The following is a 27629-nucleotide window of genomic DNA, read 5'->3' as shown; positions in this document are numbered from 1 at the left end:
GTTTCATAAAGACATGTAATTTCTGACAAATGCATATATACAAATGCATTAAAAACTTGTCCTTATTAATGCTTATTTGCTTTGTTCTAATTTTCATTTCTAAACTAGAATTTTTATTTCTACTAGTTTGGGGGACTGTTCTGCTACAGTTTCCTTTCCTTTATCAACATGATGGACATCACTCAATTGATTTAAAATGCCAGTTTATGGCAATAGGCTGAAAGTCAGTATTTTGCTATGGTTTTTTTTTTTTTTTTGCACCCCAACCACAATCCTGATTTGGTTAAATTCTATTTTTATTCTCTCCTTGGGAATGTTTCAAAACTGTTACTAGATTTCTCCAGCAGATGGTGCTGTGCACAACATAAAGCTACATATTTCACATCAGTGCTCAACTGCTTTTACAATGACTTGACACTATTGGTCTCATGGCAAAAACAATTAAATTATATTGAAATGAACCCAAGTGGCAACTTCTGAGAAGTCTGTTTCTAAGATATTGGTTATGTAGTCAGATAGTAAATTTACAAAATTTTCTGTTACATAGCAAGTACCAATTTCCCTTTCCTGTTTACAATAAAACAATAGTGTAATTATTCAATCTAAAATGTATTATCTTAAAAACTTCATTTGCTCTCATTTGAAAGTTCAGCAATGACAAGAAAATATGTTCCTAGCATTGTAAAATTGTTTGGGGGAACTTCAGCAACATTTTGTTCCAAGACAGTGATTGGGATTTTTAAATAATGGCATAATTCATAAATACTCAAAGCCTTCTGTGTAATACTTAGGTAGCAACAATTTTTGTGTTAAAACAAAATAGATATGTAAAACAAAGCATACACACTGTCCAGAGAGGCACTGTCCAGTAAAAATATAATGTAAACTGGGTATGTAATTTTAAATTTCCTATAGCCACGCTAAAAAATAAAAATAAACAGGTGAAATTAATTTTTTATTTCTTTTTTAGAGATGAAGTGTATGTTGCCCAGGCTGAGCTCCTGAAATCCTGACCTCAAGCAATCCTCCCACCTCAGCCTCCTGAGTAGCTGGGATTATAGGCACATTTTATTTAGATTAATATATCCAAAATATTACCATTTCAATGTGTAACCAATGTAAAAATTAATAATGAGATATGTATTCGGAGGAGGGTACTCATCCTCATGTATCTGGTGTATTTTACATTTGCAGCATATTTCCATTTGTACTAATTTTATTTCAAGTGCTCTGTTGCTCCCTGGAGTTAGTGGCTACTGTATGGGACAGGGCAGGACTAGAACATTTCTGGAGCTTTTGATTTGTAAATTAAGGACCTCTTCTACAAGAAAATGCTTCCAGATCCAAGACAACAGCAAACTACAAAACACTCTTTGGGGTCTGACTTTGGAGATGTAATTTTAAACATGTTTAATTCAACTTTGTGAGTTTAATTAAAGTAAGGTTTTCATTAAACTTAAAAAGTGAATTTAGTTCGCTGCGTTATAATTTGGTGGGGGGAATGAATGTTTGTTTTCTGTTTGCAGCATCTTTTTCTCGGCTGAGAAAACAAAAATTGACAAAGACGAGAACAAGATCTATGTCTGCTGCCAAAGTTAAAAGTTGTTCTTGTTGCATGATACCTTAGTGGTGATGGCAGGTTCTTCACACCCAGACCAACTGTCCTTTCTGTGATTCTAGCCTCTTCAATAGACCTTTGCTAATACACCTACTTCGTTAGCAAAACCACTGATATTTTAGTCCCTGGGCTTGCTGGTGATAAGGAGTAACTTTTAATTCCCCCTTATTTTGCAGCTACAGTTTTTCCTGAATATATACCGTATTTTTTGTGTCATACAAAGAAACTAAGAGGTGTCTTCATTAGTAATGGAAAACTTAAATACCAGCTGACATATATGTGGCTCTTTTGTTCTACACAAAGCACTTTCACAGGCATCATTCGAGAGCATACAGAGGCAAAGGAGCAGTGCAGACAGACAACTAGGTGTGGAGTCAGAAGTCCAGGTTTTGGAAGACTAAATCTATTTACTGTTTCCCAGCTGGGTGGTGGCGATGTTGAGTGTGTGTCATCATAATCAACCATGACCAGGGCTTTTACTAGCTGATGTAGTGTCTTTGTACGATTTGGAAAAGGGTGCCCACTTGGGATGTACACAACCTTGTAGGTACACAGCTTGGCAACTAGATAGCAGCTTTGAGCAAATTAGAAAAAAGTACCCCTATGTCTTACAGGCCAGTGTCAGGGCAGATGGCTTGACAAGTGAAAAGGGCAGGATTTCAGACCCCATTTGCTCTCCTGCACAACTTACATGGCAGTTGTGACTATGACTAAACACTGATTGAGTGATTCTCATATTCCAGGCATCAAGCTAGGAACTTTACATATATTAGCTCATCTATTCCCTATTAGTTCAGTATTAGACACCCTCACTTTACACATTTAAACCAAGGCTCAGAGATTGAGCGCTTCGTTACGGTCACACAATGAGTAAGTGGTGGAGCCAAGATGAGAAGTCTAGTCTATGTAACTCCCATAAATCATGATCCCAACCACCACATTACATGGGGCAAATTATCCTGCTCCTTAAACTTCTCTTTCCCAGGAGTTATTCTAACAGTTAAATTTGATTGTGTACATGGAAAGGCTTCACACATTTTAACACACTATAGGAACATAAACTGATCTTTACAATTGTGTTAATAAAAATCAGTGATCAGAATATTTGCTAAGATGATTTTTAAATATTTGAGTTTTAAAATTTTCAGAGAAGAACCTACAACAGGACTGGTTATAAAAGTAGCATGTAGATTGGTTATAAAGTAGCACATAGAATTCATCTATGGAGAAGGGGGTTGAAAAAGTAAACATTTATAACAAGACAGACATTATCAAGGGTCACTTGCCACAGATGACAGATAAAGCTTAATTGTTATGAAATTAATACGTTATATTAAATAATGGTAAGACAATTTATTATGGTTTTTTTTTTTTTTTTCTGAGACAAAGTCTTGCTGTCATCAGCCTGGAGTGCAGTGGTGCGATCTCGGCTCACTGCAACCTCCGCCTCCTGGGTTCAAGTGATTCTCTTGCCTCAGCCTCCCGAGTAGCTGGGACTACAAGCACATGCCACCACGCCCAGCTAATTTTTGTATTTTTAGTAGAGACGGGGGTTTCACCATGTTGGCCAGGATGGTCTCGATCTCTTGACTTCGTGATCCACTTGCCTCGGCCTCCCAAAGTGCTGGGATTACAGGCGTGAACCACTGCACCCAACCTATTTGTCTTTTTTAAGGAAACCTTGAGTGACCTGGTCACGGGTTTAATTCAGGAACTATTTTTATCTTGTTAATTCACAGTTATTCAGTAGCAAAATGGGAGGGGAACAGAGAGGATAAAAGAACATAAAAAACATGAAACCTCCTAAACTGTGCTTATGCTTCTCTCTGAACTAGAACTTTGAACAGTTGTACCTTCAAGGAAGAAGTTGGCTTTTTAAAAAGACAGATTTGGGGTTTTTTTTGGCTGGTCTGCTTTTGTAGAGAGGAAAGTTCTGGTAAGAATGAAGTGTCTTTGGGGATATGAAAAGAGTGGTGAGAAGGGCTCGAGTTTGGCATACAATTTGATTAATTGAGCTTCAATTATAAAATGTGTGTAGTGGTTGCTTCATTACTATTAAGTTTAATACATGAAGAAACCTGTGCCTTGAAAATTCCATCCTCGTTTTTGCTCTAGTGGCCTCCAGTGCTTGATTCTTTAAGCCTGAAGTATTTGCATTTCCTTTGAATTGTCTAAAATGGAACCAACAGTTTACCTGGTCTTTAAAAATGTGGCAAGGAAATGCTATCTAGTTTTTCCAAAATAACACATAGAATCCAAGACAGAAGATTATATCATTATTTCTTTACACCTTGGAATACTATGCAGCCATAAAAAAGAATGAGATCCTGTCTTTTGCAGGAACATGGATGGAGCTGGAGGCCATTATCCTTAGCAAACTAATGCAGGAACAGAAAACCAAATACTGCATATTCTCACTTCTAAGTGGGAGCTAAATGAGAACTTGTGGACACAAAGACAACAGACACTGGGGCCTACTTGAAGGTGGAGGGTGGGAGGAGTGAGAGGATCACAAAAAATAACTAGTAGGTACTAGGCTTTGAACCTGAGTAAAAGAATAATCTGTATAATAAACTCCTGCAACACGAGTTTACCTATATAACAAACCTACACGTGTAGGTTTGAGTTTAGCACTCAATCTCTCTGAGCCTTAGTTTACGCTGAGGGAGGAGAATTGCTTGAACCCAGGAGGCGGACATTGCAGTGAGTCGAGATTATGCCACGGCACTCCAGCCTGGGTGACAGAGTGAGACTCCAACTCAAAAAAAAAAAAAAAAAGAAAGAAAGAAAAGAAAAGAAGTAGACCTACATTTGGACCCCAGCCTTACTACTCAGTGGAATAACCTTAGATATGTTACTCAACATCTCTGAACTTCAGTTTCCTTACAAGTGGAGTTAAAACCACCTGATTTGCAGTGCTATCCTTTCTTTTTAAATTTTTCACATATGAAGGCATTTATCAGTGCTTCATGAATGCTAGACACTCAACAATTACTATTTTCCCTCTACCTTGCTGTAAAGACATCTTTAAATTCATGGTTGGTGGTGATTGTGCGTTATACCAAACCTTTGGCGTGACAATTTTTTCTACAGAACAAATATAATGGTGATAATAACTCATAATTATCAAGGGCTTACTACGTAACAAGGACTGTATTTCATATGCGCCTCACATAACTATTTTATTTATTCTCAACAATAACCATAGGAAGTTAGGAAGGTAATCTCCATTTTGCAGAAGAAAGACAGGCTCACAGAGTTCAATGAATTTGCCCAAGGTCATTCCTCAAGTACCCTACGGTTCACCTCGCTCCTTCGTTCACACCTTGAAACCCACTGGAGACTATGCTGAGTGCATTCCAAAAGTCAGTGAATTGAAAAAGAGTGGATCTTATGGAATATGAATTATATCTCTAATAAAGCTGTTATTTAAATAATTCCTGGATTTGGAGTGATTAGGAAGTGAGTATAAAGGAAGAATTAGCTCTGATATTTTTCTCTCAGCATCAGACGTTATGGTAAGCCTGTTATCTAATTTTTTTTTTTTTTACATTTTTAAAGGAAAACTCTGCGTCAAACACCTATTCTCAAAACCAGACTATTCCCAATGTCTACTAAGAAAAATTGCTCTGGTTCTTAGGGTCAGACAGCCTGAAGAAGTTGTGTATGAAAAAGTGACATGCTCAGATATATACCAGTCTTACTAGGTCAAAGAAGGAGACATTGAAACACCACAGACTCCAATAATTACCCTGAAACGTTTTTTAAAGACTAATTATGGCCCAAGAGAAATTAAAACTTTATGAAGGATACTGAAATTATCTGGGAGAAACTTGAAAAAGCTGAAAGAGTCCAGAAATAATTCCAAAAATAAAATGTGAACATATTTTCAAAATGCTCAGCATGCCTTGCATACTTTCCATTATTACTTCACCCTCTTCTTGCTCATTTTTGACTCAGAAAACTTTCTTTGGTATTGGAAAGATTGATGTATGTGATTAAAGATGGAATCATCAAAATACTTAAACTTTTATATTACGGAGAATAAAGTTTGTTAGATTAAATGGAACTTCAGCATTATGATATAGAAAACAGCAATAACAGCTGAAGAACTTGGGTCCTAGCTTAAAATACAAATGTGTGAAATTCAGGTCCTGTTTCATGTAATCTAGTCATTCCTTTAATTTCTGCCTGCAGACATTTACAGAACCAAGGAGCCATCATTATTACCTTCATCCATGCCATTAAGTAACTCGGTTAAATCTTCATTTTTGCTGTCAAACTGATGCTCCTTCCAAGTTTCACCATTTTCACTTCGAAGAACAATGAGTTCTCTCTCTTTTCCTCTCATGGACCCAAAGTGAGGGATTTCCACTATGACAGGGCTGGAAAAAAAATCCACATTATTTTGGTATCAAATTAAATATATTTATAGTATCATACTTTAAAAATGTTTCATTAACAGTATTCATTTGAAATCAGAGGTGCCACTAAGGTTGGGAATGATTTCAAAGCTGCAGAATCATTTGCTAATTAAAGAATATTTTCGAAGCCTGAAAACATGCCATCATTCATTCATTCACAAACAGTTCTTGGAGGACTACCATATGTTAGGCATAGGATTAATGGGGGAAATTTTTCAGTACATATAAATAGGAATTTTGAATCAGAATGGAAACTTATTAAAGTAGACCATAAGAAAGTTGGTCCATTTTTAAAAGACACAATAGGTATATTATACAAATGCTAATGATTTAAAAGGACACAGTCATTTAAAAAAAAAAAAATTCTATAAAGTTCCTAGTTTGAAAGGTGATTGCTATATTTTCTCCTTAGCAAGAAAACAATCAATATGTTAACGACTCCTCCAACAGGCAGATTCCATGCCTTTCATGGCCTGTACAGTTAAGACAATTCCTGTGTTTTTCAATTTGTGAAATGGTAGTAGGTAGCTTCAATTCCTGGCTCTAATATAACCTGCATAGGAATACTTACACTTTTCTGTAAAAGTACTTGTTGGTTTGAAATTGTCATATAATGACACAGTAATTTTTGACAGTGTCCTTTTGCAAAGGAATGTAAAAGAATGGCTGCAAATTGAACATAGCCAATCAAGCCACGGGAAATAATTTTGTTAAATTTTAAAATAGGATAAATACTAAAAGAGATGAATGGAAGTAAGCAGACCACAATCACACACAGTTTATGTAGTTGGATTGTGCAGCTTTATTTTATGACATTTAAGTAGACAGTATCATTATTCTCCTACAGAGGTTGTATGGAACCCTACTTCTTAACCTATGTGTTTAGGTATATGTGATAACAGAAGATACAGGCTTAAATAAGTAAGAGCAGAAAAAGGGATAGTAGTTGTAATGATCAAATAACATAAATAAAAACATGAATATCGATTTATTAGAAAAGCATTTGCTTAAAAAGGGGATGATAAATATGATCATTTTGCTTTTGGCAAAATCATAGTTCTTTCAAATTAAAGATTAAAAAATAATTTTTATAATGCCTTTATTCTTCAATAGGTAGAAACAAAATCAAGTGTTCTTAGCAGTATTAATAATTTCAAGATTAAGATATTTACCAGAGTTTTTAACTACACCTTATAATTAAACATTAAATTGTATTTATTTTTGAGAACAAGATACAATCTTTGCAGGTTAATATGTCAGATACTGTCTCTGTAAATATTTAAGGAATGTGGCTTTATGTATGATGCTCAATGATATTGGAGAGAAGGTATGAACAAGGGTCTTTGATCAAGGTGAAAGCCAAGCATAGCTTTTCATTAACAGGTTTCTTCATGCAGACTGCCAAGGCAAATACAACAATCAAACAGACAAGTGAACAAACAACAAATACCAATGCATTTCAGCTCAAACAAAACCAAACGAAACAATTTTATAACTTTAAAAGAACATTCTATCTGCTGCCTATTTAATTTTATTTAAATATCTTATTTTCCCAACACTTTTCAAAATCAGTTTACTTATTGATGACTTCTTCTCAAAGCCCATAAAAAATTACACAGTACTCATGTACTTTTAAAAGATCTAATTACACACACACACAGGTGTACATACATGTAATTTATAGCAAATGTTGACTCAAAGCCTGCAAATACCTTCTCTTACACTGGGTTAAAGACTGTTGCTGTCTTAAAAAGTATCATATTCAGAAGAAACATTTCAAATAAAAGAAAGGTTTACAAAAGCACGAAGTTATGAAAGCAGAATGCTTGCAGTGAATTCCACATGCCTGAAAAGCACAAGATAGGTAGCGGTGCTACATTAAGTCAAGCCACTATGATTTTTTTTTCTTTCAGTGACACACATCAACTGAAAGCATTAAAAAAAACTTAAAAAATAAAAATAAACTTAAGACAAGAATCAGACCATGGGTGTGACAGAAAAAAATTGAAAATGGAAAAAAAAATTGTAGACATTCTGTATCTTGTCTATAAAGGTCCTACCCAATAAATTTTGTTCCTTGAGGCCCAAGCTGCAGGATTCGGCTAACCAAGCTCTCACCCTCATTTACAGGGGGAGGATTGGTAGGAAGATGCAGTTTACTGAATAACATCCATGCAGCAGAAAGAGAAACGAGAAGGGGAAATTGTGAACAAACTGTCAGTCACGACAGAGCCTGCCTGATTTGTACCCAAGTGCCACCTCAGAAAATGAATTAAATTCATTTTTCCTTTTTGTAAAATACCATATCACAATGAACTGTTTCCCAAAAAGACATGTCCCCAAAGTAGCCATATATTCAATGTGGTAAAATAATTCCAGCATCTGTATTTTTTCCCTAGAATGGTGCCTTGACTTCTACAGGGACCACTGGGGTTCCGTGCACTTGCTGAGCAGAGAACATGCTTCTCGGTTAGTAAAAGCCTTGACCAGCAAACTCAGTTAAGAAAGTATCAGCCTATTAGCCTTTCACACAGCTTTGTGACCTTTGACACTTTACAAAAAGTATACTCAATCAGGTACAACTAAGCAGTTTTAAGAGTTAACTCCTCGAGTTAACAAGGGTAAAGAAAATCAAAGATGCATTGTGAGGGCCAAGGTTAAAATTGACAAAACAACTTACCCTAAAAATTGTGCCCCTGCAGGACCCATTTCTACCAGCCTACTGGCTAATCCCTCTCCTTCCACCATGGGGGGTGGGTTGGCCAGTTTATGTCTCTTTACCAAACGGCAGGTGATTCGAGTGGGGGCCGTACACTTGCGTGGAGGAATGATGATTCTCATCCCGTGATGACGGCTTCCTCTCATGGAGCCCCCTCTCGCGTCCACCATAAAACTAACCAGAAACCTGAGGGGAGAAGATCAGAGGCCAATTCAAGGACGGAATAAACTGTGTTCACAGCAAGTTTGGAAATTAAATGTTTAAGTTTATTTAAAGCGACAGACAATGTAGCTATCATTTCCTCTCTTTAAAGGTAAATCGGAAGTAAATACAGTGGAGTCACATCAAACATGCATTTAACTTGTGCACTTTGCAAAAACTGAAACACAACTTGTTTTTGGTGGAACACTGCCCCCACAGAAAAGCCAACTACTTTACCAGGCTCAAATGGAAGGAATAAGGAAGGTTTCAAAACTGGAGTAAAAACGGTCTAGTAAGAGGATTCTCATGCATTTAGAACAAAAAAACTGTGGTCTTTATATTCAAAGGTCATTTTAACTATAAGTGGTTTTTGCCATATGCTGCCATATGGTCTCTTACAAGTAAGATGAAACTCCACAGTATGTCTTGACATTTACAACTCATAAAATAAATGTATTTTTAATCATACCAACACTAATTTTTACTATGATGAAGCAGAATATAAGAATAAAAGCAGGAGATGACTAGATTTGCTATGGTGATTTTGATGGAAAGGGATTAAATGTTTTCAGTATAAATATGGGCTTAAAATCTGTCTGAAATAACCTACATTCGAATATTTTATACAATGATAAAAAAATGGAACTTAGACTTTTAGAAAATGGCTCTAAATAATATAATTCTGTCATTGGCCTTTTATTAAAGCTAGTAAGGAGAAAACTGTCTGCATGTATTAATAGGTATAGAAATGTAAAGAAATTAACTGTTATTTTTGGGTAGAAGTATATTGGAATCACTGTCTTCTATCACATATGCATGGTCCCACTATCATCATCACAAACTTGTAACACAGTTATCATTATCACAGAGTTATAAGTAAACATAAATCAATGAGTTCAATGTGTGGAAGAGTTAAGGTCAGACAGGGGAACACAAATATATTTCTGTATTCTAGTTTTCACATATGAAAATACACAGATTACCAGCACAGTACAAAATAGTGATAATTAGAAAATTGTCTGAATTCTTAAAGTGTTTTTAGAAAAAAAATAATCCCATCCATCAAAAATCTTTACTATTTTTTCCCCTAAAAACAATGCTAACATCCTGCAAACAGATTTTAAGACCTCGCATGGACTTCCTAGCTGGGGACCCTCTTCTGAAGAATGGTACCTCTTGACCTTGAAAGAGTGACCTTTTCAAGCAAACTGGCCTGTGATCCCCACAGGGAGAGGCAATGGGCTGGCGATCATTTTTCAGCCTATCAGATTCCTAGAACCAACTCTGCTCATCAGTAAGGTGGACTCATCTTCACACCCTTTTGCTCATTTTGGATTTAACCATTTTACTCTGAATGAATTTATGTCTTTTATAACATTCTATCGATTTTGGGAGATTTGGACCACTATGATAATCAAAGTAAAAGGGGAAAACACTGACTCTCTCAAAAACAAAAAGAAAACAAAAATCACTCCTCGCTAGTCAAAGAAAAAGATACTTGTTCACTTGTACAAGTGTCGGGATGAATTGTTACCAATGCTAAAAGACATGAGGCTCACCTGAAATTGCTCTGGGCTGCCTACATTTTCTTAGACATACGTATATTTAACAACTACTTTTATTCAATAATGAAGGCAATATGGCAATATTATAAGACAAAATCGAATCGTTCCCTGCACTTAGTAGTTGTAACTACGAAATCAATTTTTCATTAGGAATAATAGTAACAGAATGGATTTAAAACGATTCACGACAAACTCTGGGTTTGAAGATTCAGTTGTGTCAGTACACACATACACACACACACTGGAATGTTTCCACTGAGAGGGGAATGTTTGCCCTGGCAACCGCTGAGTCTCAACAATATAGATAGTAATTCTGATTGGGTCTGTCTCGTTCACTGCTTGACCTGCAGAGCCAAGCACAATTCTAGCACAAAACAGGTACATGATAAATGTTTACTGAATGAACCAATGAATAAAACTGTTTTGCTTAGAAACTGTGTAGGTGAGACTTGGTTACTAATACTAATGGATTGATGGGTGGATGGATAGGTAGATAGCTGATTGGAGCTGAGCGGACTGAAGGTAGTGTACAGTTTATCAGAATTAAAATAAAAATATCTCAGCTGTAAAGAATATCAGAACCAATGGAAAAAACACTAGTTAAGATGATATTAACAACAAACTGGAAGAGTCTCTTTCTCTGTGTTCTGTATAGCACACAGCGCATGGCTGGTGCTCATCAGCAACCATTTATTGTTCTGAAGTTCTCAACTTCATAGAGTCAACAGACTGAGGAAAAGTAGGACTATTCATTAAACAGGACATGGGTCCTATTATTTAATAACATTATAAAATACAGTGATTTGTTTTACAAACTCATGTCTTACATATTCTGTGTAAAAAGTCATGCAACATAGCTTATAGAACAAATTAAAAGGTGGTATGTAATAATATTTGTATCTTATTAATATTTAAACTATAGCACGAATTCTACAAATGATCCTAAAACTAATACATGAATGTTTCTAGTTTTAGGAACAGCAGGATGACAAATGCTGATATACTACAGACATTGACACGATCTAACTATGGGAAAAATTCACATAAATTAAAAATACTAAAAGGATGGTTCACATAAAGGACACAGTTATCACCTTGAATCATACTGAGGAAGTGGAGAAGAATAGCTGCAAAATAATTTAGAAAGCAAATGGGAAGAATTAATGTAATATAATTAGAAGCAAGCAACAGAAAATGTCCATGACAAGCAAAGGAAAAATAAAAACCATCAGAAAATGAAACCAGGGCATCTGTCATTTGTGGGACAACCTAGAAAAATATCTGCCTTACGTAGCTGCATAAACTGCAAGGACCTGGCATCAGTGAAATATTCCTAAGTGTACACCAGGTCTATATTTTCCTTTTCAAATAAGCCCACACCTGCTGCCATTACTTCTGCTTTCCTGCACATGTCTATTGTCTCTGTTGTCTTCAGTAACACTCAAGGTGAATGGGAGATAACTTGCATACTCAAATACTTCATTGTTTTTAATGTATGGGAAAGTTCATTTCTGATCTTGTTATCATGTTTCTTCAACGTCTCAGTTTACTAAATTAAGCCCTAGTACCTTGTCTTTGATTTGTAGAGAATACAAAGTGATGGTTTCAGGTCTTTGAAATATGGCGGCAATTCATCAAGCGTGATTCAAAAAACTCTTCAACATGTTTGCCCCCTGAATGTATCCCAGATGTTGTATATTTTCCTTCTTCAATCTGACTTTTTCTTTTGCTTTTCCAATATTAGACCCATATGCATCAAATATAAATTATATAAATATTTTTAGCAGTTTAAAATTATAATAATTCAAGGTTTCTCTAATTGAGTTAAAGAAACGCAATGTTACTAACTCAAAAGCCACCATAAAGTTTATAATTTATGAAGCACTTTCATGTCAATTATTCCCATTTGAATGATATTGATCTGTTTCTCAGAATTGTAGTATTACAAAGCCAAAATCTACAACGATATTTTAACCTGAAGCATTCCTGTGAGTCTGATTTTTTATTTGTAAAATGAGGATAATGAATAATACGTATCTCACAGTATCATTATAAGGTTCAAGTAAATATAAATGAGACAATACATGTAAAAGATTTAGCACAATGCCAGGTACATGACAAGAAGTAAGTAAATGTTAGCTATTACAATTTATTTTAATTAGGAGCAGCAGCAAATACTTCATATAATATATGAAGCACTTCATGAATGTTAATTATTGTTAATTTATTTAATTCCAAAATAATCTGCCCTTGTCTTTGATCACTATTAACTTATGGCCTAAATGCCAATTTCAAAGGCAAAAATACCTTGAGATATTCATCATTTTAATGAATTATTTTGATTCTATTTATATGGATGTCAATTATCCCAAATTTGAATTACCCAAAGATGAAGAATCCAGTATCTAAAGATACACTAATTTATTAATTCAGTAATTGAAGCAGGTCCCCTTTTAGCCTCCTGCCTCGAATTCCATTGACCAGGGAGGCAGGATGAGGAGACTACTCAATGTGGTTTTTAACCACAGCACTTCCAGTGTAGACACTGGTATGTTTATTTTTTTAAGTAAGTATCTTTATTCTTTTTATTCATTTTTTTAAATTACAATTTAATATAACTTAATTGTAAGTTTATTTCAGAAATGCAGAAGGCACCAATTTGAAAGTTCAAATTTATATATTCTTTTAAAAGGAAAATCACACAAAACAAATCATTTATCAAATCAAAGACCTGTATCATATGAGAAAAAAATGACAATACCAGAGCTTACTGCTCATTTAAAATCTAAATATTTGCTGGGTGTGGCGGCTTATGCCTGTAATCCCAGCAGTTTGGGAGGCAAAGGCGGGCAGATTGCTTAAGCTCAGGAGTTTGAGAACAGCCTAGGCAACATGGCGAGACTTCATCTCTATGAAAAAATACAAAAATTATCCGAGCATGGTGGTGCGCACCTGTGGTCCCAGCTACTCAAGAAGCTGAGGTGGGAGAATGGCTTGGGCCCAGGAGGTAGAGGTTGCAGTAAGCCAAGACTGCACCACTGCACTCCAGCCTGGCTGACAGAGTCAGACCCAGTCAAAAACAAAAAACAAAAACAACTACTAAATATTTGAGAGAAATTCTTCTATTATTAAGGGAAGCACAAAAGTCAGTTAAGGTAAATTAACAGGCATACTTACATATTTAATTTTCTATTGAAAAGAAAAATCAGATACCTAGAAAAACTTCATTTGAATAGAAAAGTAAAATAGAGAAAAATCATTATGTTTCAAATTTTAAAAAACTTAAAAAGGAAGTTTTCTGAAAAGGAAAATTAAAGACCTAGAAGATTAGAATAGCCAGGAAAGTTTGTTGTACTAATAATTTCATTATTTTTTCTAACAAAATTAAATTTTTCTCAAAAAAAAACTCATACACAATTACTTAGAAAAAAACAATGATTTACAAATACATCTCACATATACTAATGAATATACATTTCATACATGAATATATTCATATATATGAAGCTTGTTGATGTGAATTTATAACTCTAAGTAATAAATGCACTGTTCATGTAGTAGGATAATGAAAAGTGACATTTAGGTTACTTACCCAGAATGAATGGGGCTTGAAACAAGATTGACATTGTCTAAGGTGTCTGCAGCCCAGCTGTAATGTCTAAGAGAATCTGAATCAAATTCCCTTGTGAATGTTAGATGCTGAAAAATAAAATGGTAAATTAAATTACATCAACAAACCATACAAGACTGGTTTCTCTACACATATAAGATATATCTGTATTCCTCTAATTCCACATAGACTTACATTCAACATAAATAATTTTTAAATTCTCCTCTGTAGAAATACATTGAAATCTGAGTATAATGTTAGAAAATAAAGTCTATCGATGTATTGTTTTATTTCAATCTTTTAAGAAAGCTCCCTGGGTAACTGACATGGCAAAGAAATATCACAGAACTAACTCCAACTATGATTTTAAGCACATGTCACATTTTCAACATGTCTCCAACTTAATCCTATAACAACTGTAATTTTTTTCCCAAATCTCAAAATAAAAAATGAAAAATTCAATCTTGATGACTTCTGGTTCCAAGTGGGGCGGAGTAGCTAGTAGCAGCCTAGTACTTCTTCCAAGTAAGCCAGATAAAATACAGCAATCATATCTGAATGCAGCAGAGGGCGGTTGAAGCATCGAGAACTAAAAGAACTACCAAACTCTGGGAGGGTGAACATCTTCAGGAGTTGAGTTGACTTTCTGTTGCCCATTTTTAACTTACAGGCTTTTGTCAGTTACCAGTGCAAACAGATTTGTACTTTTAACCTACAGGGGTCACTGTTGTTGAACAGAAAAGCCAGGAGAGTTTTGGTGGAGATTTGGGTGGCCTCAAGCATGCTACAATTTCCTGCTAAGAACATTTTGCTGAATTCCGAAGCTGTGCAGAACAGGAAGCTCAAAACCTAACCAGAAATATCTCTGAAGAGCATAATGGAGATTTTTGGCAGTAATGAGAAAATGACTTAAAAGTTTAGAACTTATAATGGAAAGAGATTTGAAGAGCATATCACAATTTTAAATAAGGATGCTGGTGTGCTAGGGGGAAACCAAAGGTAGTGTGAGCTTTCACCAGGGCTGCAGACCAGCCTCATTTCAGCAAAATCTTAATTGAATTAAAATTTACTATTCTATTTGCCTAGCAGAGGGAGGGCAAACATTCTGTGGAGGAATATATCACCACCGGGTGTGTCCACAATTTTTTATACACCATGTCTAGCATAAAGTGAAAAATTGCCAAGCATGGTCAGAGTGGGTGGATAAAAACAGAAAAATGAAATCAAACCAAACCAAACCAGAGAGACACTATAAATAGACTCCCAGGCCATCCCAATTCTGAGGTAAGCTAATAAGTGCTTTATAATAACTATGGTTAGCATGTTTACAAAAACACAGGGAAAGATAGAGAAAATAAATTAAATGGGATAGAATGCTAGAATATGCATAAGAAGGAATCAAATGGGCATTGGTTCAGTGCTAAATACAATGTCAGTTCTTTACTTAGACACAATATAAAAGAGGGTTAAGTTAGAGCCCTAAATGGAAAAATATACAAAATGAAGGATAGGTTAAAAAAAAAATAGAAAACAGTACAAGATGTGGAACATTGAGACATTTTAACATAGGTGTAAATTGGACCCTTAGAAATAGAAGAGAAGAAGAGAATAAAGTAGAAGCCATATTTGAAAAGATAATGGCTATGAATGTGCCAAATCTGATAAAAGGTATTAGCCCACAGATCCCCCACAATCTGCTTCCTACTGAAACCTCAGTGAAATGACAGTCACATAGTTAAAAATACAGACACAGAAAGGACAGAGAGAATAAGAGAAAACACATTAGCAGAAAAACAGAAGGATTGGCTAGAATTCTCTTTAAAAAGTGATTTGACCTTCATAATCCCCTCAGTTGTCAAATAATGATCCCCTGCCATCACTACCACCAACCAGAAGACTAAAGGCAGGAGACTAGAAGGCTAGAGGCACCATATTGAAAATGGGGATTGTACACTGAATATTCAGACTCCCACCCGTCCTTTACTGGTCTCCCAGACACAGTTGGGGACAGAGTTCTAGGCAAAAAATGGGAAGTCTCTGAGGATTCTGACCTGCCCATTGGAATTTCCCAGTGAAATGTTCTGGCTTATTACTTCAGTGGAAATCACGGATGACAACCTCTACACCATATAGAGAGCTTTCAATGAGCTTATTAATGAGTAGACAGCTGACAGTCACTAGACTGTTGAGAAAAGCATCTAGTATAAAAACAAAACAAACGAGCAAACAGAAGGAAAGCAAATTGCAGGAAACAGGCTTTTCAGGGAGAAGAAAACTTAAAATTATTCATTAACATCTAGAGAGAGATGAGATATTTTTACACCTATGAAACAATAGACTACTTATTTAAAAAAAGAAACATTTAGGGAAAAATAACTCTTAGAAAGTAACAAATATATTGAAAAAAACCTTAGAAAGTATAGAGAAATTTTTAACTCTAGAAAATGGAGAAAAAATACAAGAAAGCAAAAGGTAAGTTCAGGAGGTTCAAATCCTCCCCTCAGTCTAAAAAAAAAGAAGTTCTAGAAAGAAAAAGAAATTGTGAACAAAGGAAAATAAATCAAGGAAACAATTTAAGAAACTTTTCCAGAGCTGAAGACAGAGGTTGCCAGCGTAAAATGACCCAGTGAGTGACCAGCACTATGAATACAGAACCCATGATGGTACATCATCATAACACTTCAGAATTTGGAGACAAAGACAGAGCCTATAAACATGGAGAGAAAAAATGGTCACAGATGGAGGGTCTGTGTCAGACTTTTAGCAGCAAAACATGAAGGTAAAAGGCAATAGAGCAATTCCTTCAACATTCTGACAGGAAATGACTTCAAGTCAGAATTCTATAACCAGCTAAATTAAAAACAAGTATGAACTAGACAGATATTTTCAGATATATAACACCTTAAAAAACGTATTTCTCATGCACTCTCTGAGGAAATTAATGGAAGATGTACTCCACCAAAGTGAAGGACTGACAGAAGAAAAGGGAGGGCATGGACTCCAACACAAGAGAAAACAAAGGGAATTTTCATGGTTATGATGAAGGAAGACCCAAGAGCACATCTGTGTGCAGCAGACCTACAAGGAATACGACAAGTAAGAAAGCTCTAAGCGAGATGAGATAAGTTGATGAGACAGATAGATCACCTAAAGAATGTGAACATATTGAGAGATTTGTACAACTAGGGGAAAGTTTTGGGGTTGGACTATTTATATGCACAGAGGACATCAAGCAAGTGAAAAAACTCCAGGGAAAATAAAATATTGTGCTGGAAAGAAAAAGCAATCAGGTCAGGCGTGGTGGCTCATGACTAATCCCAGCACTTTGGGAGGCTAAGGCGGGTAGATCACTTGAGGTCAGGAGTTTGAGACCAGCCTGGCCAACATGGTGAAACCTCTTCTCTACTAAAAATACAAAAAATTAGCTGGGCGTGGTGGCACGCACCTGTAATGCCAGCTACTTGGGAGGCTGAGGCAGGAGAATCGCCTGAACCCGGGAGGTGGAGGTTGCAGTGAGCCGAGACTGCGTCACTGCACTCCAGCCTGGGTGACAGAGCAAGAATCCATCTCAAAAAAAAAGAAAGAAAAAACAATTATAATATAAGCCACATATGTGAGTAACATTTACATAGGCATAACAAGATAAGCATCAAATACAGATATAAGCAAAATAAATTACAACTGTTTGCGGAAATGGGAGGATACGAAGTGTGCATAGTCGGGGAGGAAAAGTGTGGAAAAAAAAGCTTCATCTTTCATTTGGGGAAGTCAATAAATAATTCCTGAAATGGAGAAAAATCAACAAGAACAATATACATGTAGTATTTAGAGATATCCAAGCACATCATAACAGTTATCAAAAATTATTTAAAGCACTTGTCTCTGGAAAGGAGAACTTGGGGACTGAAGGTGTATATGGGGATTATGTTTTTTCCTAACAAGTGTGTCTTGTAGAATGATGTGGCTTTTTATTTAATTGCATAACTTTGGTAATAATAAAATCTAAATTTAAAAACTTACTCTGAATTACACAGATTTTTAAAAAATAGCCCTGAAGTCAAATTGAAAAATAAATTTGTAGAGCAATTATATGCAAGTCACTATCTCACCCATGTCCTACGAAAATGCAAAAATGAATGAGGAACAGCTTTATCTGCAATTAATGAGCGAGGACACATCTAGTGAATGGGTGTGCAATTAAGCTTCTAATAAGAATCCATGTAACCAAGATTCTAACCCGTCAAAAGCAATAAACCATTTAGGAAAGTTCCCAAATTCTATATGGATTAACCAAGTATGAGGTGTTGGTTTCAGTCTGGCCTTATTTAACAACAACTTATACTGACTTTTGGAGACCCAAACCAACACACCTTCAGAGTAGGGCAAAATACTTAATACAAAGTAGTGATGTTCCTTTAATTTTTTTGGCATGAGTGGAGTGGAGGGCAAGCTACAGTTCTTATGTTGGGGAGCCTAAGGTTATGTTTCACAAAGGTTCTTTTTTTAAAAAAAGTTCTCATAAATAAATAATATCATTCCTCTTTGGTAATTACAGTAAATTATTTACCTTTGGTACTCTTAGAAACATGCACTGGTGCCATTAATTATTGAAACAATGAATTATATCTCACAAAAAGGTATCACTGCAATCATGTAATATTTATCAAAGCCAGAGTGTGCCAGGACATGGATTCCACATCCCTCTGAGTCCTTTCTTAACTTCTCTACTCTTGCAACTCTGCCACTCATTGAAGCTTTGTTACAACACAAACAAATCTCATACTTGATCAAAACAATGAGCTGTATTATTTTGAGCTATATGTCCCAATATTTGTCCCAGATAGTAACACTTAAACACGTTTTTAGGTACCTTAATACTTTCTCTTCTGAGTTTTGTGGTTTGCTCAGGTTTATGAGCAGACGTAACTCAATTTTAATAACCTAAATACAGGCAAACAATACTCTTCCTACGGAGCATCCATCTAAATATAAAATGAAGCAATTCAATGGAACCTATGGTTTTATACATAGATACTGAATTGGTATTTCATTTCCATGCTACCTGTCTGCGAAGACTTACTCCTACAGATTAGAATCTACTTAAAACCGAAATACAAAATTTCAACTATTCACTTATGTTTGTTCTGACATGTTACTGTGCATAGCACCACAGTACTAACAAAAACACTTTGCCTCTATTTAATTACTGAACAAATAGACATTTGAAATGATTAACAGGGCCAGGCGCGGTGGTGGCTCATGCCTATAATCCCAACACTTTGGGAGGCTGAGGTGGGTGGATCACTTCAGGTCAGGAGTTCAAGATCAGCCTGGCCCATATGGTGAAACCCCATATCTACTAAAAATTCAAAAAGAAAATTAGACAGGTGTGGTGGCATGCACCTGTAATCCCATCTACTCAGGAGGCTGAGACAGGAGAATCGCTTGAACCCGGGATACAGAAGTCACAGTGAGCCGAGATCGTGCCGTTGCACTCTAGCCTGGGCGAAAGAGCAAGACTTCATCTCAAAAAAATAATAAATAAATAAAAAGAAATAAAATGATTAACAGAGATTCCATGTTCATGGATTGGGGGAGTCAATAGTGTTAAATATTGTTAAATATTTAACAGTATGTCCATACTGCCCAAAGCAATCAATGGATTCAATGCAATCTCTATCAAAATAATGATATTCTTCAAAGAAACTAAAAAAAAAAAATCCTAAAATGTATGTGGAACTACAAAAGACTCAGAACAGCCAAAGCTATCCTAAGTAAAAAGAACAAAACTGGAAGAATCACATTATCTGACTTTAAATTATACTACAGAGATATAGTCACTAAAATGGCATGGTGCTGGGAAAAAATCAGACACATAGAACAGTGGAACACAATATAGAACCCAGAGATAAATCCATACATCTACAGTGAACTGATTTTTGACAAAGGTGCTAAGAACGTACATTGGAGGAATAATAGTCTCTTCAATAAATGATGCTGGGAAAATCAGATAGCCATATACAAAAGAATGAAACTAGGCCCCTATCTCTCACCATATACAAAAATCAAATCAAAATGATTTAAAGACTTAAATCTAAGACCTCAAACTAAGAAACTACTAAAAAAAAATACATTAGGGAAACTCTCCGGGACATTGAACTGTGCAAAAATTTCTTGAGTAATACCCCACAAGCACAGGCAACCAAGGCAAAAATAGACAACTGGGATCACATCAAGTTGAAAAGCTTCCGCACAGCAAAAGAAATAATCAGCAAAGTGAAGAGACAACCCACAGAATGGGAGAATGTATTGACAAACTCTCCATCTGACAAGCGATTAATAAACAGAATATATAAGGAGCTCAAGCAACTCTCTAGGGGAAAAAAAATCTAATAATCCAACTAAAAATAGGCAAAAGAACAGAATAGACATTTCTCAAAAGAAGATATACAAATGGCAAACAGGTATGTGAAAAAGTCCTCAACATCACTGATCATCAGAGAAATTTAAATCAAAACCAGAATGAGATATCATCTCACCTTAGTTAAAATAGCTTTTATCCAGAAGTTAGGCAATAACAAATTCTAACCAGGATTTGGAGAAAAGGGAACCCTCTTACACTGTTGGTGGGAATGTAACCACCACAGAGAGCAGTCTGGAGGTTCCTCGAAAAACTGAAAATAGAGCTACCATGCTATCCAGCAAGCCCACTGCTAGGTATATACCCAAAAGAAAAGAAGTATATCAAAGAGACATCTGCACGCCCATGTTTATTGCAGCACTATTCACAATAGCCAAGATTTGGAAGCAACCTAAGTGTCCATCAATAGATGAATAGAAATAGAAAATACATACACAATGGAGTATGTACACGCGACGGAGTACTGTTCAGCCATAAAAAAGAATGAGAGCCTGTCATTTGCAACAACATGGATGGAACTGGAGGTAATTATGTTAGCTAAAATAAGCTGGGCACAGAAAGACAAATTTCTCATGTTCTCACTTATTTGTGAAAGCTAAAAATTAAAATAATTGAGTTCATGGAGAGCGAAAGTAGAAAGATTGTTACCAGAGGCTGGGAAGGACAGTGAGGGAATGCAGGGGGTGGAGGGTAGTGGGAATGGTTAAAATGCACAAAAAAAAAAAAAAAAAAACAACAACAACAGGAAGAATGAATAAAGGCAGGGTGCATGGCACATGTCTGTAATCCCAGCACTTTGGGAGGCCAAGGTGGGCGGATGACTTGAGCTCAGGAGTTTAAGACCAGCCTAGGCAACATGGAAAAATTCCATCTCTATAAAAATTACAAAAAAGAGCCAAGTATGGTGGTGTGTGCCTGTAGTCCCAGCTACTTGGAAGGCTGAGGAGGGAGGATGGCTTGAGCTGGGAGGTGGAGGTTGCAGTGAGCCAAGGTAGTGCTACTGCACTCCAGTCTAGGTGACAGGGCCAGACCCTTTCTCAAAAAAAAAAAAAAAAGTATAAGACCCTAGTATTTGGTAGTACAATAGAGTGACTACAGTCAAAAGTAATTTAATTGTACATTGTAAAATAACTAAAAGTACATAATTGGATTGTTTGTAGCACAAAGGACAAATGCTTGAGGTGATAGATACCCCATTTGCCATGATGTGATTATGCGCTGCATGCCTGTATAAAAATATCTCGTCACCCGTAAATATATATACCTACTATGTATTCACAAAAATTTTAAAATAAAAATGATAAACAGGATACCACATATGATGATGGTTAAAGATGAACTAGACCCGACTTTTAAGTTTTCTCAGCAAGGAGGGATGTTGCCTGGGCTTAATGGAAAAGCTTGGCTTTGAAGTTGAGTCACAGACTTAGATTTGGAAATTGCCTTTGCCACTTGTTAATGGAAACACTTCTTTCCCACTCCCGATTTTTCCAGTTTGAAAAGACAACCCAGTTGTGTAACTATGGGCCTCTCCCTACCCCTTTATATTCACTTTAGCCCTGGAAATTAAAGTGATGTATCTGAATGATAGATTTGGGAAAGGTAGCCGGGAAGGTTCTGCTCAGATCCAGTTTTCAATCTATGGGCACAGAGAATGAGCAGTCTCCTCTTCTCTCCAAAGCCTACTTCTGCAAAGACTGTGCCTGGCCTGGGCCAGCACCACAGTCATTGGGTAGGGGACTGTGCCTATCTCAGGGATTCAGTTAGCAGGCCCACATGGCTCAGACACTAAGCCAGTCCTTGCCTGGCCTCCATCAGGAATAAAGGAGATATTTTGCCATTGACCTTTCCTTATCTTTACGTATTGAAAGCTCCTTCAGAGATGCCCCAGCATCACCTGCTGGTTTTGTGATCATTAGCAGATTCCTCAACTTTTTTCAGTCTTAGTTTCTGCATTTTCAAACTGGGGATGGTTGATACGGAGATAAAAGAAAACATATACGTCAAAGTCTGGCACTAATGCAGTGCTGGTGTTGGCATGGAATTATAATAATGTCTCCTTATATGTGTAAAGCCTTGTATACTTTTCAAAGGACTTTCACTTATATTAGCTCATTTGTCACAATCTGATCATTTATGGGGGAAAACAGCAAAAACAAAAATATTCCAGTCCCAGCACTAGGGCATTATAGTAATACACACAGGATGCTTTTATCAAACCAATGGAGGCCATTCAAGAATGCATCTTATCAACGCCTAGGTCTTATTTATTGACTCAAAATATTTACATTCCTTTGTTAACAGCACTACCACAACTTACTGTGCATCAGTTCCATGGTAAGGACTGACCTAGGTCCATACATTCATTTTTTGTTTGAGTTGCCAGAACCTATTAGCCCTGAGAGTAATGGAGCCATTTGACAGATGAGGAAACTGAGGTTTAGAAAGACTTCAAAAACTAGGCAATACAAAGTCAACACCTAGCACTGGGTGGCTTTAATAGAACACTGTGTTAAAGAAAAATTCACACGAATTTTTAATAATTTTTATTCCCATGTCAAAGATAATATGAATAAGCACATTACTTTTCATTTTGGAAGTGATGTCAAGGATTATTAAACTGAAAATGCACATTATTTAATAGAGTCCAAAGCCTGACTAATGATGATATCACTGTCTCCAAGAGCTTAATACTTTCCAAAAATAGTTTCTCGCTAGTCCTATTCATCAGACGAAAGAGGAGAACAAGTACACACTGGCCTTACAAAAAAGGACACACCCAAATGCCCAGGTCTGGAAATAATTGTCCAGGCAGGGAAGAAAAGAGGCAGGGTCAAGAAAGTGTTTGCAAGAGAGAGAGGAAAAAAAAGGAGCAATCCAATTAACTCCAATATTAGTAATTCTCTAGTTGCTGACAGTCAACCTCCAGTGTTAGATGACATGAGTTAAGGTCCAGAACTAACTCTGCAAGTTTCCTTATCTAACAGCTCTACCACCTATGGGGGAAGATGGTCTTGCAAATTAACTGGTAGCCTTGACAGGCTAATGTTAACAGCAACCAGTAAATCTCCCAATAACAGGTCATATGCAACACTCAGTGCGACAATTCTGGGAGATTGTAAATACAATTTAGTTTAGTAACAGTTGGATGATACAATCAGACTGGGAGCCACAGAAAGTAAAGGGCTATCAGGGATAACTTCACTCTATGGCCACAACTCGGACAGGGCCAAGACAGAGGAAGTCATGTGGGTGTCAGTTCCCCACACCAAGAATAAGATGACTTGGGTTTGAATCAGGCTCTGTCACTCCATAGCCCAGCGAATGGCAAGTCAAAAAACTCACTGAACCTCCATTTCTGCATTAGGGTGACAGGTAGAAAATATTAATTGCCCTGATTCACTGTGAGAATGGAATGACCCAAATAATGTGAAAGTGACTTGAAAATTCTAAATTACCATGCAAACAAAAACACAGATGATGCTAATCTCATACCCCTAGATATTTACTTATTTATTTTATTTTTTGAGACAGAGTCTCACTCTGTCGCCTAGGCTCAAGTGCAGTGGCGCAATCTATCTTGGCTCACTGCAACCTCTGCCTCCTGGGTTCAAGCAATTCTCCTGCCTCAGCCTCCCCAGCAGCTGGGATTACAGGCACGTGCCACCATGCCCAGCTGATTTTATTTTTTTGTATTTTTAGTAGAGACGGGGTTTCACCATGTTGGCCAGGCAGGTCTCGAACTCCTGGCTTAAGTGATCTACCCACCTTGGCCTCCCAAAGTGCTGGGATTACAGGCATGAGCCACTGTGCCCAGCCTACCTCTAGATTTTTAATAATTGAAGATAATTTATTTATCATATTTCTATAATGTTGCATCCCTCTATGTAGATATTTAGGATAGCATATCCTTTTCACACCACAGGGAGAAGTCAGAGCTGCCTGCTGGATTAACAAAAATAATGGTGGTGTTTTTGCTTTGCAAAATACTTGTCTACGCATTGATTCTTCCCATGGCTAACATGCTTTACTCAGATCTGCTATGCTCTGCTTATTCGAGTGGCACTATTGCCTAGTGGCCAGCAGGAGAATGGGTTTAAGCACCCATCAGGTTTACAGTCCGTTCTCAGCTCTACCACCTAATAGCTGTGGACAAGCTATTTAACTGGACAAGCTAAACACTCCTCACAGCTCTAGTCTCCTTGTCTGTAAAGTGCTAATCATAATACCCATTCCATTAGGTAGCCAAAAGCATGAAACCAGATGATGCATTTAATAAAATATTGTGGCAGGTAGTATATTAAGTATCATAATTATTGTGACGTGCAGTGGATATTGAGTGAAATGGCAAACTGCTACCCAAATAGATGGTAGTAGGTTTAAACATCCAGCACAACTACATGGAAACACTTTCAAGAAATGGATTCCATAAAAGGAAACCTGACATAAGTAGTAAAATAAAATAAAAATTAAACGCCTACTATAATAGAAAAAGCAGGTCTTTTTTCCCTTACAGTATTTATTTTCTTGAAGTCAACTATTATTACTCTTAAGACTTATTTTATTTGAGAATAGCATATAAAGAAATTTCGTTCATTAAATTTCCAAATTGGATTGATTTCAAGACAATCTGGTTATGAACTTGAACAAAAGAAGGTGAATCAAGGTCACAGTGGAAGCTGAGCGTGTCAACACCCAGCTTGAGACATCAAAACTAACTGCACTACTTTAAGGAAGTCACAATACCAACTTCTCTGCCTTAAAACAAAAAATCTGTAATCTTGCTGACCAATCTTTGAGAGGTGTTGAATGCATCACCTGAGTATTGCTGGCAAAGCACATTGAAGAGAGAAAGCAGCATATTAAATGTCACCAGTCAAAGATGCCTATCTTCTAGGGGGACTATCTCTAGCAAATCTTTAATCTGAGGCTGGCTACCTTCTGCCACCATGCACGTTTCTGATCACCCCCCTTAGAAATTAGCTTATGTGAAAGAAATAGCAAGGCTAATCTGCCGATGGGTGTGGAAAATGGGGGTGGGAGTGTGGGTGGAATAGGGTAGAGAGGTAGAGGAGGAAAATCTGACTGTTAGCATAGGCAGCCTTTTGGGTTAGGTATTCTTCTCCCTTCCTATTACTGAGATAATTGAAAATGCTTGGATCTTGAAAATACAAGCAGGAAGTTTCTTCTGAAGAACGCTCCAATTTTCACACTACTTGCTAACGTATCAAATTGTACATTACACATTATATGACTAAATGTATATGAAATCATCCTTAGCCTCAAAAAAGACCAAGTCCAGTCCAAAGGAATCAGAATCCTTGGCTGTGAGATAAATGAGAAGAGTTATGGGGTGGAAGATGTGACAGCAGCCTTCCTGTACATTATGGCTATAATGAGGCCTCCAATATCACTTACAGAATTTTCTCCACAGTCAGCAGTCAAACAGCCAGTGCAACGGTTGACATCATAGTCTAGTTAAGCCTTCTAAACCAGTCACTATCGAAGGCCTGCCACTGGTCCCCTCAGGAACAAACCATGTAGGCAAATCTGGTCTGAAAAGGAAGTCTTCAAAAGAAAGAAATCTACTGAGAGAGAGAGCAGGGCCAAACAGCTGTCCCATTCCTCTCTTTTCATAGATGCACTGCCCCTAAGTCAACAGAACTATAAGGAAATGGAAGGTGTTCATTTTAGAGTGATCAATTGGCAAGGGGCTCCTTTCTAAAATTTTTGTTTAGAAATACCCAAGTTTATCCAGGTGTGGTGGCTCACGCCTGTAATCTCAGCACTTTGGGAGGCAGAGGCGGGTGGATCACATGAGGCCAGGAGTTTGAGACCAGCCTGGCCAATATGGTGAAACTCCATCTCTACTAAAAATACAAAAAAAATAGCAAGGCGTGGTGGTGCATGCTTGTAATCCCAGCTACTGGGGAGGCTGAGGCATGAAAATTGCTTGAACCCGGGAGGCAGAGGTTGCAGTGAGCTGAGATCACACCACTGTACTCCAGCCTGGGTGACAGAGTGAGACTCTGTGTCAAAAAAAGAGAAAAGAAAAAAGAAATTCCCAAGTTTATAGCATTCTCTTAAATCACAGTTCCTCATTTTCTTTCTCTTTTGTTAACATTGGATTTACTTATTTCTAGAGAGAAAGCATAAAATAATAGAATCTCAAGGTTGAATGGCACTTTAAGATGCTAGACTTTTTATGTTTCCATCGATATGTGGTTGTTCCTACCAGGTTTCATTACCACCAATAGCAACCACATTAGTAATGACAGAAAACCAAATTGAACTGGTTTAAGATACTCCCTTTCCATGGATGGGGGAGATTGAAATTAAATTGCTGCTTTATACGGCAAGAAAATCTGTATGGTGCTAACTTCAAGGTTGGTTGAATCCAGCTCAAATGATGGTAGGAATCATTTGTCTTCACATTCTACTCCCAGCAGCTTTGGACTTATGTCATCTTTATAGCTTAGGAACCCCAGTAGAGTTTTTCTTTCCCAAAAGGTTAGACAAAGTCTCAAATTTGAGTCTCACTAGATGGGCTCAGATTTCACTTTTCATCCTAAAGTAATTGCCCTAATCCAGGAGACAGGAATGTTCTGAACGGCCTGATTTGGGTCTCAATGTTGCAGAACAGGAGGGACTTGTGCCCCTTCTAAACAACATTAGCTGAGAAATGGGTGGGGTTAGGGATTCGACCATCAGATCCAGGCACTGCCATGGAAATGGGTATATGCCGAAAGCCAATTGGGTGTATGCAGGCAAAACCAACCAACATCGATAAGTGACTTATGCTTTTCTCCCATCTTTGAATGACTCTATAAAAAGTCATACTGAATTACATGTTTCTGCCTACAGTATATACATACCTTTTGGTCTTACAACTGATTCTGGGGTCATTTAAAGGAAGATAAACTAATTGGTCAGCCTGCTAAATATCTGTAAACTGATGTCATGCCTTCTACCTTTTATCTGTCTGAAGGTCAAATAGTTCCATTCCTGTAATGATGCCTTCCATGCCATAATTTTTAGTTTTTCATATATATATATTTTTTTTTTTTTTTT

General features: G+C 36.7%; 1 protein-coding gene and 1 long non-coding RNA gene across 30 annotated transcripts in view; one reads left to right on the top strand and one right to left on the bottom strand.

Moving 5' to 3' along the window:
• The window catches only part of ANK3 (ankyrin 3), a 701719-nt gene that overhangs the window by 73435 nt on the left and 600655 nt on the right, over positions 1 to 27629 (bottom strand). For 16 of the 29 annotated variants that reach the window (XM_054521804.2, XM_054521802.2, XM_054521782.2 and 13 more), the window contains 3 exon segments: positions 14120 to 14226; positions 8723 to 8947; positions 5849 to 6003 (listed from right to left, as the gene is read on the bottom strand). In XM_054521804.2, coding sequence (XP_054377779.1) covers positions 5849 to 6003; positions 8723 to 8947; positions 14120 to 14226 — 487 coding nt within the window. 29 annotated transcript variants of the gene reach the window in all.
• LOC129048291 (uncharacterized) lies at positions 10775 to 11768 on the top strand. The gene is made up of 2 exons (XR_008510520.2): positions 10775 to 10905; positions 11497 to 11768. It is a non-coding gene; the product is annotated as an uncharacterized LOC129048291 (long non-coding RNA).

This window comes from Pongo abelii, chromosome 8, assembly GCF_028885655.2.
Source record: "Pongo abelii isolate AG06213 chromosome 8, NHGRI_mPonAbe1-v2.0_pri, whole genome shotgun sequence".
NCBI classification, from domain to species: domain Eukaryota; kingdom Metazoa; phylum Chordata; class Mammalia; order Primates; family Hominidae; genus Pongo; species Pongo abelii.
The sequence above is the reverse complement of the archived record's forward strand: the minus strand, read 5'-3'. Positions and strand labels throughout refer to the sequence as shown.